At 46.1% G+C, this 12404-nt stretch overlaps 1 protein-coding gene across 1 annotated transcript in view; it reads left to right on the plus strand.

The window, feature by feature from the left end:
• The window catches only part of LOC122384494 (GTP-binding protein RAD-like), a 39377-nt gene that overhangs the window by 13989 nt on the left and 12984 nt on the right, over window positions 1-12404 (plus strand). The window contains exon 2 of the mRNA XM_043371941.1: window positions 10073-10309. Coding sequence (XP_043227876.1) covers window positions 10073-10309 — 237 coding nt within the window. The remainder of the gene's footprint in view (window positions 1-10072; window positions 10310-12404) is intronic.

A 12404-nucleotide genomic window follows, 5' to 3' on the forward strand; every position in this document is an offset into this window, starting at 1 on the left:
GAAATAGTTCCTTTGTTTGCTGGCCGTTCCCTGATTAGGTGCAATACGGGGAGCTGTAATCAGGGAAGTAACTTTCCATATGAAAGGGGTGCAGGTGCACCCCCGTCCCCCATCCACTAGAAGTGCACCCCCATAGGCTAAGCGGCGCCCCACACGCCGCCCCACACGATTAGCTCTAGAGCAGATGGCGAGGGTGATTTCTCGGCTACATTCCATCTCGGCGTCGTGATGCTTGTGGGCTTGGAAAGCGTCCAGTCGTATGTAGGGTAGTGTAGGGGTAGGGTTGAGTTCCTTACATTTGAAAGGTTTGAACAACCCGCAATCAGCACAACATACCACAAGTTAAATAAAAACTACCAAACTCTGCCCAACTAATATTACCTAATAAACATTACAGCCAAACTAATGGCCTAAATAAAAATATATCTCAAATCCTAACAGTTATCGCGGGTGATGGCGCCATGAGTTGCTTTTATCCAAAACAGATGCAAATAAACATGTTTGTATGTCCTATGTATGTTTGTTTTAAAAATGTTGCAGCGGCGCTGGGAACTGCAGTCTTAGATCTGGGTATGTTTGGCATCTGCAACTCTTCATATACACAATAACCCTATTTCGGACGGGGAGACCTTTCAGGATTTTCTTGTACAATTGCCAAACGCCGCGAGACATTCAGCTCATATTTGGTGACTTTTCCTAAATACTCATTGCGCACATCTCAGCAAAAAAAAAAATGCCGGGTCAGGTCAGGTCAGGTAACCAGAGCGGGTTTGTTGACCCCACCTCAGAAAAGTTTGCAAACACGTCAGAGCTTGAGTTTTTCACGAAGTTATTTCCTCTCATCAAGTCTTCAAAACAGTACCTGCAGTATGTGTCGTTTGTATATCTCAGAATTTTTGATCTGTGACCTGAGGTTAGGTCAGAGTCGTGACCTTTACATTGCAAGCCTATGGAAAAGTATTGAAATGCGACCTGCACCTCGAATAAACGAGTCAAAACCACCCAATTCTTTAAGAATTATGACAAATTATCTTATCTGTAATGATCCAGGTGCCATTTACTGACAGGGACACCGGAGAGGGTTATCTGAGCCGAGATCATGTGAGGTGATATCTACCATACATCAATGCTCACAATACTTACAATATTGAAAATGCTTTTGCTTACAACACTTACAATACTTACGATGAGACCAGCAAGCACTCTGCCGTTACAGTTCTAACTTCTGTTTCGAAAAACGACGTTACACACATTCGCTGCCAGCATAACATGTATTGTTTGACAGTAACAAAATACAATTGACATCTGAACCCCAAACGGACCGCCATCCACTCAAATTTTATAACCCTGACCGGTCAGGGGGCGAATGGAGGTCATTTCCTGGGCATTACACTCAGCCCTTGCACAAAATATCTCACCTCACAGCGATCATTACAACAATAGCACCGACTTGATAGTGGATTTCAAAGTACTTGCATCAGCTCTTCCTGCTATTGCAGACGATCATCTCCTCAGGGTAATGTTGTTCGGGACATGAACGAAGATCGTTTTCGGAGTTTCATAAGTGCTACTGCAACAGCCTGGCACAAAACAGGACTTGTACGCTCTTCTCTGCACTTTGCCCTTCAGTATATCACAAAAGAATTGTTTAGAATCCATCTTACGCTTCTTTCACAGTCTCCCTTGCCACCGTAGGGCGTAGATAGATTGCTGTTGCTGGTAAGTTAAGTCACGGTAGATAGAAATTACCTCGGTTCTCAACGCCTTAAGTTATTTTCATAAAAAAGAACAAATAAATGATCAATAAGATGACAGGAATGTAAACATTTTAATCGTAAAGTAGTCCAAATATTGGAATGAGCTTTTCCTTTTCAGCATCCTCCGATTCATCATCTTTATCATTTGAAAATTCGAGGTACATAAAATGTTTATCACGCGCTCATGTTAAGTGGGAATATAGTACACGGCAGACACATCAATTTTTGACACTGAACATTTCATCCGTAAATGTTTTAGCATAATTTAAAGTTAAAAACAGCGCGAATGGCAGAGTGAAGCAAACAACATCTTTCACCCATTGATATAACATGTAATCTGTGGTGCGCCAGATGCGCCATTATTTGTCAACCGCAGAAGGTGACATGTGACGTAACAGCATCAAGAGCATCTTTTTTCAAGAACTTTTCAAAACAAGTTTCCTATCTTTCTTCCCCCATTTCTCTCAGCTTATTGATTTTATGAGGCAATGGTATGCACCATAAATTCTGTGAAAATAGTTTGATCATTTTCATGCATTCTTAAAAAAATCGAGTTCCCAACCCCATTGTGGCGCCTGCTGGTATCGGTTGACAAAGATCTGTGATCGAATATACCCGAATTTTTGCTATTTGTCATTTTATTCAGATTACATTGAGGATTCGGTCAATTAAAAATATGCTCATAATCATATAACTTCAAAGAGACTGTTTGGGAGGATTTTATATCAATGAGGCTCGAGCGTGAGCTGCTCGAGAAATGAAAAAAAAAATTACTTAAAATACGGGAGTCAACATGAAGTGTTAAGAGTGTTTAAACCGTTATTAAGTACTTAGCAATTTAAGCTGGTTTATTTATTAAGTATCACATTTATTTAAGATTTAAGATTACAAAACACAACGCGAGGATAGCAAAACTATAATAACATCTGGTGCCGTGACCCGGATATGGGAAAATCGCGCAAAGCCGGCAATTCAAGCGCTGGTGTAGCCGTTGAAGAAATCATGGAGAGCCAGATTGTGGAAAGTAAAATGAAGAAGAAGCAAAGAATACTGAAGGAGATTCGAATGAATGAATCCAAGTTAAGTTCGCTGATTTGCGACCAAGAATCCTCACTCTCAGAGATCCAAAAGATAACAGGTGAGCTAGGAGAGCAGGCGAGTGAGCTATTAGATGTAGTAGAGGCCATTTGGGAAGAGAAGAACAGCGGTGAAGTAGAATCAGGACCACTATGGGACATGTTTCATGGAGTAGAAGCCAGCATTCAAGATTCCGTCAGCATGGCAAACAAGTATATCCGCAAGAAACTGTCAGGAAACCTGTATTGTGAGGAAACAAGTGCGAGCAGTGAAGCGAGTGAACAGCCGAGCACGCAAAACGAAAATGAAGCAAAGGACAAGGAAAACACGAACCGATCCCAAGATGCGACGGATTCGTCCATCAAGGGTATAAAGCCGCCAGAACTGCCTATATTCGATGGCAGAAAGGGTTACAGTGACTGGAGGGCGGTATTCGATGCTTTCGTCGGCAACTCGAACGCGTCGGCTGAGCTCAAGATGGTCTACCTCAAGAACAGTTTGACCGGCGAGCCCCTACAAATGGTAGAACGATATGGGTTGTCGAAAGCTGGTTATGAGAAAGCTAGAGAAGAGTTGGAAAGAAAGTATGGTGGTCATGCCAGGCGAGTGCGAGCAGAGATAGCCAGCATTCGCAAATTCCCCAAGATAGGTGAAAACGATACAAAGATGCTTGAAGAGTACTCAGATAAGGTGACAAGTCTCGTCACCAGTCTGAAGGAAAATGGATCAGACGGAGATCTTTCGGAAGTATCAGCATTTTATATGCTTGTGTCTGAAAAAGTTCACCACTCCTACATCAAGAACTATCAAAGGTGGCTAAGCACGACGAGTCAACAAGACAGCTTCGAAACATTTTCAAAGTGGCTAGCTGAAGAAGTCATGCTGGAAAAAAGAGCCAAGGAAGCAACAGCAGCCAGTAGCGAGCAGGATGAGCCAAGGCCGAGAATGCGTAGCCACGGAACAAAGAAGACGTACACTGCCACAAGGCAGGCCAGCCGGCATGTCTTCAGTCGGCTGAAATGTGCAGTGTGTCACGCAGAACACGCGACTGAAGATTGCGCTGAGCTGCAGAGCTGGGAAGTCGCTAGAAGATATGCATTCTGCAAAGCCGAAGGATTGTGCTTCAGGTGTCTGCGTGGCAAACACAGGGGAACTAACTGCCGCAAGTTTCCCGGCTGTGCTGTTGAGGGCTGTGGTGGCACTCATCATAGCCTCCTGCATGCCAGTGGAGGTGGAAACTCTCGGAACTCAGATGAAGTGGCCCGACCGTCTTACAGCACTCCGACACTCAGCAGCCAGGCCAAGGAATTCATTCCGACAACGGTCCAGGGCCGCGCTTGTACTAAAGAAGATAGTGCTATTACAAGCAGTGCACAGGTGTCCGCGGCTCCCGGCGCAAGTTTTAATACCGCTGCCCAGAGACAAGAGAAGCGAACTGGAAAAGTCGCGTTTCAAACGGCCCCGGTATTAGTGCACTGTCAGGATCGATTCCTGAAGCTGAACGCACTTTTAGATCCCTGCTCTGACGCCAGTTACATAAGTAAAGCTGCTGCAGACGAGCTCGGACTACAAGGAGAAGAAGTCAAATTTGAGCTTGGGACGGTCAATGGCAAGACGGATGTGAAAATGACGTCAGGAGCTGTCCGGATAGCCTCTACCCAGAGTAGGTTTGAAACGTCCTTAGATGTTCACGTCATTCCCAGTCTGGAAGGAGCCTCCGTATGTACGAGCTGGCAGGATGTGAAGCAGCGTTGGCCACACATGGTAGACATCCCCTTTCCAAAGATGGCTGGAAGGGAAGTGGACCTACTGATCGGTCTTAGCCCTGAGACAATGCCCATCTTTGTGCCTCTGAAGACTGTCTCCGGCGAGAGTTCGAGCCCAGTCGCTGTCCTAACGCCACTTGGATGGACAGCATTCGGCTGCGTTCAAGACAATGAAGATCCTTCTAACCTACAAAAGCTGAAGAGCATGACAAACGTCGCAAGAACCTTGAGAACTTGCCTGACAGATAAGTCACTAAACGAAGAAATTCAAGCAATGAGAGCGATGACAGATCTGGAGGTGCTGGACGTCAAGACCACCGAGACCAATCTTCTGTCAGCTGAAGAAAAAGTGGCTATGAAGAAAGCTGCAAGTTCATTGAAGAAACAAGGAAGTAGATATCAAGTTGCAGTACCATGGCGAGAAAACGAACCGCAGCTGAAAAGCAACTATGAATCTGCGCTGATTCGCCTAGTGAAGCTGGAGAATTCTCTTCATCGTCGGGGAGCTCATCTTGCTGCAAAGTATAACGACATTCTTGAAGAGTACGTGAAGAAAGGTTATATGACCAAAACTCCCACGGCGCAGAGATCAAACAGTGGAGAGGATGAGTGGTTCCTTCCACACTTTCCCGTCATTCGAGAGGACAAGGCGTCATCCAAGATCCGAATCGTGTACGACGCAGCGGCCAAAAGTGAGGGAATCAGTCTCAACTCACAGCTCCTTCCGGGACCATCGCTTTACAGCGACCTGATCGAAACGCTAGTCGGATTCAGAAAACATCCTATCGCCTTAGTCGGAGATGTAAAGGAGATGTTCCTTCAGGTCGAGCTGGCGCCAAAAGATCAGAAGCTCCACCGCGTTCTATGGCGCAACATGAAGCAAGATGAAGAACCAACAGTTTTTGAAGCCAAGAGATGGATCTTCGGAAACGCTGCAGCACCGTTCGTCGCGCAGTTTGTTCTGAAGGAGCATGCGCGACTCAACGCAGAGAAGTACCCTGTTGCGTCTGAAGTAATCAGCAAGCACGTTTACATGGACGACGAGATCGCATCATTTAAGGATGCGGAATCCGCCATCGGAGCAAGGAGGCAAGTTAGTGAGCTGCTGGAAGATGCTGGCATGAAGATGACGAAGTGGAAATCAAACAGTCAAGAAGTGATGGAAACAGTACCAGAAGAAGACAGAGCCGTCACCTCAAAACATTTCATTGAAGACAAAGGATCAGAATCAACCAAAGCTCTCGGCGTGGTGTGGTCGACAGAAGACGACATTCTATCACTGGATGTGTCCAAGCGACCGCTGGTGACAGGAAGATGGACCAAGAGAGCTGTCCTGAAGGAGATGGCTGCCATCTTCGACCCGTTGTGCCTATTCGCACCATTCACACTCCGTGCCAAGATGTTATTTCAGCAAACCTGGGACTGCACGATCAACTGGGACGACATCCTACCTGAGGATCAGCAGAAACAGTGGAACGCGTGGTTCTCCGAACTCGCAGAACTGGAGACCATAGCTGTGCCAAGATGTATTCACCGCTTCAAGGGTGAACCTGACCAAGAGCTCCATGTCTTCAGTGATGCCTCTGAGCAGGCATATGCCGCTGCTGTATATGTCGTATCCGAAAGCATGGGTGAGAGGTGCTCCAATCTCGTCCTGGCACGTGCCAGAGTGGCACCGAGAGCAAAGAAGAAGACGATCGCCAGACTGGAGCTCATGGGGGCGCTCTTGGGACTGCGTCTAGTCAAGAAAGTGTGCAGCGCTCTTGGGAAGGAGCTATGTGAGGTCCATTTCTGGTCAGACTCAATGGATGTCCTCTGCTGGATCAGAAACGAAGTTTCTAGGTTTCAAGCATTTGTGGCCCACCGAGTGTCAGAAATCCGTGAGTGTACGGTGCCGGAGCAATGGCAGCACGTACCAGGCAAGGAAAACCCAGCCGACGCGCCGACAAGAGGACTGAGTCTCGAGGCGCTTCGAGGTCACAGGCTGTGGTGGCATGGGCCGGAGTTCCTGGTGGATGAAGACCGTACATGGCCGACAAAAAGACACTTCAGTGATGAAGATTTTGACAGAACCGAACTGGCCAGACGAGAGCAAAGAAACACGTTCGCCATAAGAGCTCCAGCCTCAAGCGCGGAGTTACGACTCCTCCCGGAAAAATTCTCTAGCTGGACTAGGTTCATTCGAATCACAGCCTGGGTGATGCGATTCATCAAAGCACTGAAAGTAAAACCGAGAAAACGCCCACTCAGAGGTACTCAACCAGAGGAGCTAGGTCCAACTGAAGTCGATGAAGCGGAACAGTTCTGGATAAAACGAGCTCAGGAAGAGTCGTTCTCTGAAGAAACGAAGCAGCTGAAGACAAGTGAAGGATCCGGTGTCAAAAGATGTCGTCAAAGCTCAGTGAAGAAGCTGTGTCCATTCATGGACGAGGACGGCTTACTCAGAGTTGGAGGCAGGCTACAGCGCTCCGACTTGAGCTACAGCGCCAAGCATCCTGTTCTGCTTCCAAAGGGACACCCAATCAGCAGACTGATAATTCGTCAGCTGCACGAGGACACTGAACATGGCTTAGGTGTAGAGCACACCTTGGCCAGCTTACGAACGCGCTTCTGGGTGCCTGCTGCGCGGGAGATGATCAAGAAATGCATTCACCGGTGCGTAAAGTGTCAGAAGCTCCGAAAGTCAGCCGAGACACAAGTGATGGCGCCCAAGCAAAGCAACCAAGTGAGAACGCGCTTCCGCGCCTTTGACAAGACGGCAGTTGACTTTGCAGGACCATTCCTGACAAAACAAGGTCGTGGAAAGGTCAGGCAAAAACGGTACCTGTGTATCTTCACCTGCCTCCAGGTCAGAGCCGTTCATCTGGAGATGACGTACGGGCTAGATACATCCAGTTTCATTCGGGCTCTGATGAGATTCATTTCCAGAAAAGGCGAGCCCTCAGAGATCATATCTGACAACGGAAGAAACTTCACACGGGCTTCAAAGGAACTGCAGCAGTCCTTTCACGGATTGGACAACAGTCAGATCCAGCGTGAACTTCTGAAGTCACGCACGAAGTGGACGTTCATTCCTCCTGGTGCTCCACACTTCAATGGAGCGTGTGAAGCAATGGTTAAGATCGCGAAGAGAGCGTTGATGAAGACTCTCGAGCATGCTGACCTCTCTGATGAAGAGCTGCAGACAGCGTTCTGTAAAGTAGAGGCGCTGATGAACACAAGGCCACTGACGGTGTTATCCAACGACCCAACTGATGACCAGCCGCTCACGCCAGCCAACTTCCTCGTGGGTCACACAGCAATCGAGATGACAGTATCATCAGATTCCAATGAGGCGGGGGTAAGGCAGTGCTGGAAACGTATACAACAGCTGTCAACAGAGTACTGGAGGCGATGGCTCAGAGAATATCTACCGTCGCTACAGCGGAGACAGAAGTGGCTTGATCCGAAACCCGACATAGCACCTGGTGACGTGGTGTTGGTGGTCGACCCGTCTTCTCCACGAGGAAAGTGGCCGATGGGACGCATAGACCAAGTGATGAGAGGTGACGATGGTCACGTCAGAGTGGCGTCTGTGAGGATGCGAGACAAGATCGTCACAAGACCAGTCACAAAGATGGTCCGACTGGATGTCAGCGGCCTGCTGGTGTAGTTGTTGGATTGGGAACAATCCAAAGTGAGGGGAAGATGTTTGGGAGGATTTTATATCAATGAGGCTCGAGCGTGAGCTGCTCGAGAAATGAAAAAAAAAATTACTTAAAATACGGGAGTCAACATGAAGTGTTAAGAGTGTTTAAACCGTTATTAAGTACTTAGCAATTTAAGCTGGTTTATTTATTAAGTATCACATTTATTTAAGATTTAAGATTACAAAACACAACGCGAGGATAGCAAAACTATAATAACAGAGACTAAGTCTAAAACGGAGACTAAAACGGAATTAAGCGTTCGTGTTCACAGCAAGCTGAAGCCACCATTACTTTATTGAAATTTCCTGGCCGAGCCATATCAGTGTTTGAGTTCACAAGAGTTGCTTTGCAAATCTGGCCGACTTGAGCCAGGAACTTGTGTGCACTGTAGACGGAAGACTTCTTTGAATACGATAATATAATTATGAGCATCGAGCATATTCATTTGATGATTAAAAACTATATATTTATAGCTTCTTTGCACTACAAAGTCCGGCTTAAAATGTCTGCTCTCCTGGCCGTCATGTAAGTTATATTTTTCCCGAAAACATACAGGTAAACATTCTTGGCCAGCGCGCACACGTCATGCATTGATAGTTTTGTGCGTGCTTTTCATGGAGCAATTCTGAACGACTGGAACAAAGTAGGGACTAGAGTAGAACTACAACTCAATTTAGAACACACTTAAACTGAACATTTTAATTTTGTTGTTAACATATACCTTTGTCTTGAATTTTGAAGAGCTTCTTCCATCTTAGATATGGTTTAGTGGGCTAAATCTTTGATATCATATCTGCGATCAATACCGTCAGCATCCATCTAAATCACAACGGTGAACTCGCTGGCATTTCGCTGTTGCCCTCTCAGTCAGATGTTGTTTGTCACCCGTGTGCTGCTCCAATTGTGACCCGGTAGTGCTGAGTCGCGTATATCAAGCATTAGCGAGTCTGCAGCTCAACTCCCGCCCAAACAGGCGCTGCTCGCAACTAATGAGGTCGGCCCTTATCGACTCAGACGCATAATCGGCGATAATCACGAGTCATCAACTCCGGTGTATAATTCACAAGAGCTGCCGGAGGCCGTGAATAGTGAGATGGTGATCGGGATAATAATATCAGCTGCTAATTGCAGAACAGGCAAACCAATTTGATTGTGCGGTGGTTGTAATAAAAGCAGTAGTATGAAATCATAATTGTTGGAGACATAGTGACACAAAGTCTGCCTTTATTTGTCAATTGCTCCAAAAAACAGTAAAAGTTAAGAAATCGATTTCGGACCCCTCGAACCCTTGGCGCCTACTAGTGGTGTCAATCGGAACTTGAATCTTCGGAATTCCGATTTTGTCCAATGTCCAATTCGGAATTCGGTTGGACAATGACAGCAGGCTTTGGACAGCTTTGGACAATAGCTTGCTACACCTCAACATTTTTATAAAGTAATCGTGTTTAACATTGCTTGGCTATTAGAAAGCTCAGCTTTCGATATGATTAACACTTTTGAGCTGGTAACGATACATTAAAAGCAAATTAAATAACGGTGTTGAGTGTAAACTATTGCGTAGATGTCGGACATCTTTGGACAAATGGCTGGCTTGGACATTTTTGGACGGACAGTCTACGTAAGTATTGGACATTGGACGGACATTGGACGTACACTTTCTGAAATTGACACCACTAGCGCCTACGCCCCTGATGGTGCCTACTGCCTGTCTCTGCAATGGTGCGTCTGTGTCTCTAGCCAGACTTCAAACTGACGGATCTGTGTGTCTCGCACGTGCCGGCAGGGATTGTCAACCGTGGCGACTCGTTCCGCGTGCGCCGCTCGAGCGTGCAGAGTGGGTCGGCCATGCCCAGCACGTCTCCCGTGCCGGCGCCGGCCGCTGCTGCGCCACCCTCGCCGCCGCCGCAGCCCGTCAGCTCGTTCTCTGTCGCTCTGCTAGGGGCCACCGGCGTCGGAAAGACGGCACTCATCGACCAGTTCATGAGCTCTGAGTGCACCAACGCCTACGACCGAGACAGAGGTGAGTGCTGAGTGCTCCGGGTTTTTATGGTAACCTGCACGACTGCTGAAGTAGTCTGTTCACCAGCCACGTTCACGATGATGTTCATGGAATGTAGGAATGTGATGTTTTTTGCAATGACATTTCACGTCGTGAAACAACTTCGCAGATTTTTTTATTAATTTACCAACAGAAATTAAGGGATCCAAATCCTATATAGGTATTCACTCAGCGCGTTAAGTGAATCGTGACGCAAATAAAAATTTGCGATGTAAGGCTACTTGTCACGTAACCTTTCCCTTATCCAATCCGCTCATTACGGCTCAAACAAATATTCCATGGATGTCTCGGCGGCTATGTGACCGAGCTTTTCCATCACTCCGCTCTGTTTTGTCATACCTACTGATGACATGGCGACACCGACAACAGTGGCTCACTCTGAGTCAGGGCCGATTCTGGACGATATCGAGAGGGGAAGCTCGCTAATATCGCCTCGGAAGTTTTCCGGTCACGTTTGTCACGCCGCTCTTGAGCTCGCTAGCCATGTTATTGTTCTGGACGAATTTAGGGTGGTTATTTACAGGTGTTGTCCATCTGAACTTGACAGTCACGTGACCCATTTGACCTTCGGATCCAATTCTGGTAGTCAATTCTGGCGCTTTTGTTACCATAGCGAAAAATATTACCCCGTGTTCAAAGTTTTGCTGACGACGAAGATTCTGCGTAATCTGGCCAATGACGTTCGAGAACCGCGGCCAAGCCCCGCTGATCTTGAACGTGATTGGTCGGACGGCGTTTAGAATCTTCGTCGTCCGGGAGACTGCGAACACGGGGTAAGCCAAGGGGTAAACAATCTGTGCGTGGAATGGGGAGTGGTGAATGTGTAAGGGCGATGATAGGCTGATTCGTCGATTTTTATTTTTACTATTATCCTTATTATACATTCTGATCATTTTGTTTATGCTCAGGAGTTTTCTCTGTTGATTTAACATCAAAAACTTTGTTTTTTACTGTTAATGCCAAGTGCCATGTTGATATTGAAATTGGGTTACAATTCCACATTCACCTGTTTTTCTATGGCCTGTTGTGCATCATATTATTGGTAATGTGAATATAGGTACTCCATACACTGCTATTTTTGGGTATATATTAATGTCTGACCTGATTTTACTTCACGTCTTCACTTCACCTTATATTTTCTTGCAGCAACAGTTATCACACCATTATTGTGCAAAAATAAGGGTGGTGCCTCGCGACACTTGCCAGCCACTTTTGATTTCCATAGAGACATCAACAAGCCTATACCTCCAACACTACCAGAGGTTGACGCTAGCTCACAGAATGCGCTGGCAGCGCCAGCGCGCCCGTGAAACACAGCCAGGGGTTTCCTCTGTAACGTCATTGTTGTCTAGGTACTTGGGCCTTCATCAATTGTTAACAGCTACAAAAATTGGAATTAAAAATGTTCAGGTATTATGAACATCAGCCAAACAGGGAAGTGAATTTGGCTACAGCCCACCTTGCAACGCCTCAATGAAATTTAACGAGAAACTTAAATTGAGGGAGCAGCTACATAACTGAGGTAAAGCCCATCAATCCTTGTGGATTTACCTACATAACTGAGGTAAATCCACAAGGCACTTTGAGTTCAAACTATGAAGTGACTCCAAGCGAAATATAACAGAAATTGGGACTTCGTGGAGCTGAGAAATAATCTGCTTAGTGCTGGATGAATGTTTTCACTTAAAATAAACACCACCATATTTGAGTCATGAAAAAGTGTTTGGTAAGCATAAGCTTGTAGCCTAAACGATGTTTGTGAAATGTCACTAGATTTTAAAGTGTTAGCCTCTGCACATTGATTCTCTGATTGTTTGAATGATGAAGTCTCTGCACAGTCTCTGATTGACTGAATGAGCTCTGCAGTCACAATAATGAAGGTCATGGGAAGATATGATTTGTAATAAAAGAATGTAATATTTTGAGTTGATTTTACCTATTCTGTGAAGATCATAGCATGTTAACAGCATTCCAAACAGGGCATGTCAAAGGTTGGATGGATCTTGCGATTTCCTTGAAGTGTGACTGTTTACCATATGTTATTTTTTGTATTCAA

This window comes from Amphibalanus amphitrite, unplaced genomic scaffold (genome assembly GCF_019059575.1).
Source record: "Amphibalanus amphitrite isolate SeventyFive unplaced genomic scaffold, NRLGWU_Aamphi_draft 000192F_arrow, whole genome shotgun sequence".
Taxonomy (NCBI): Eukaryota; Metazoa; Arthropoda; class Thecostraca; order Balanomorpha; family Balanidae; genus Amphibalanus; species Amphibalanus amphitrite.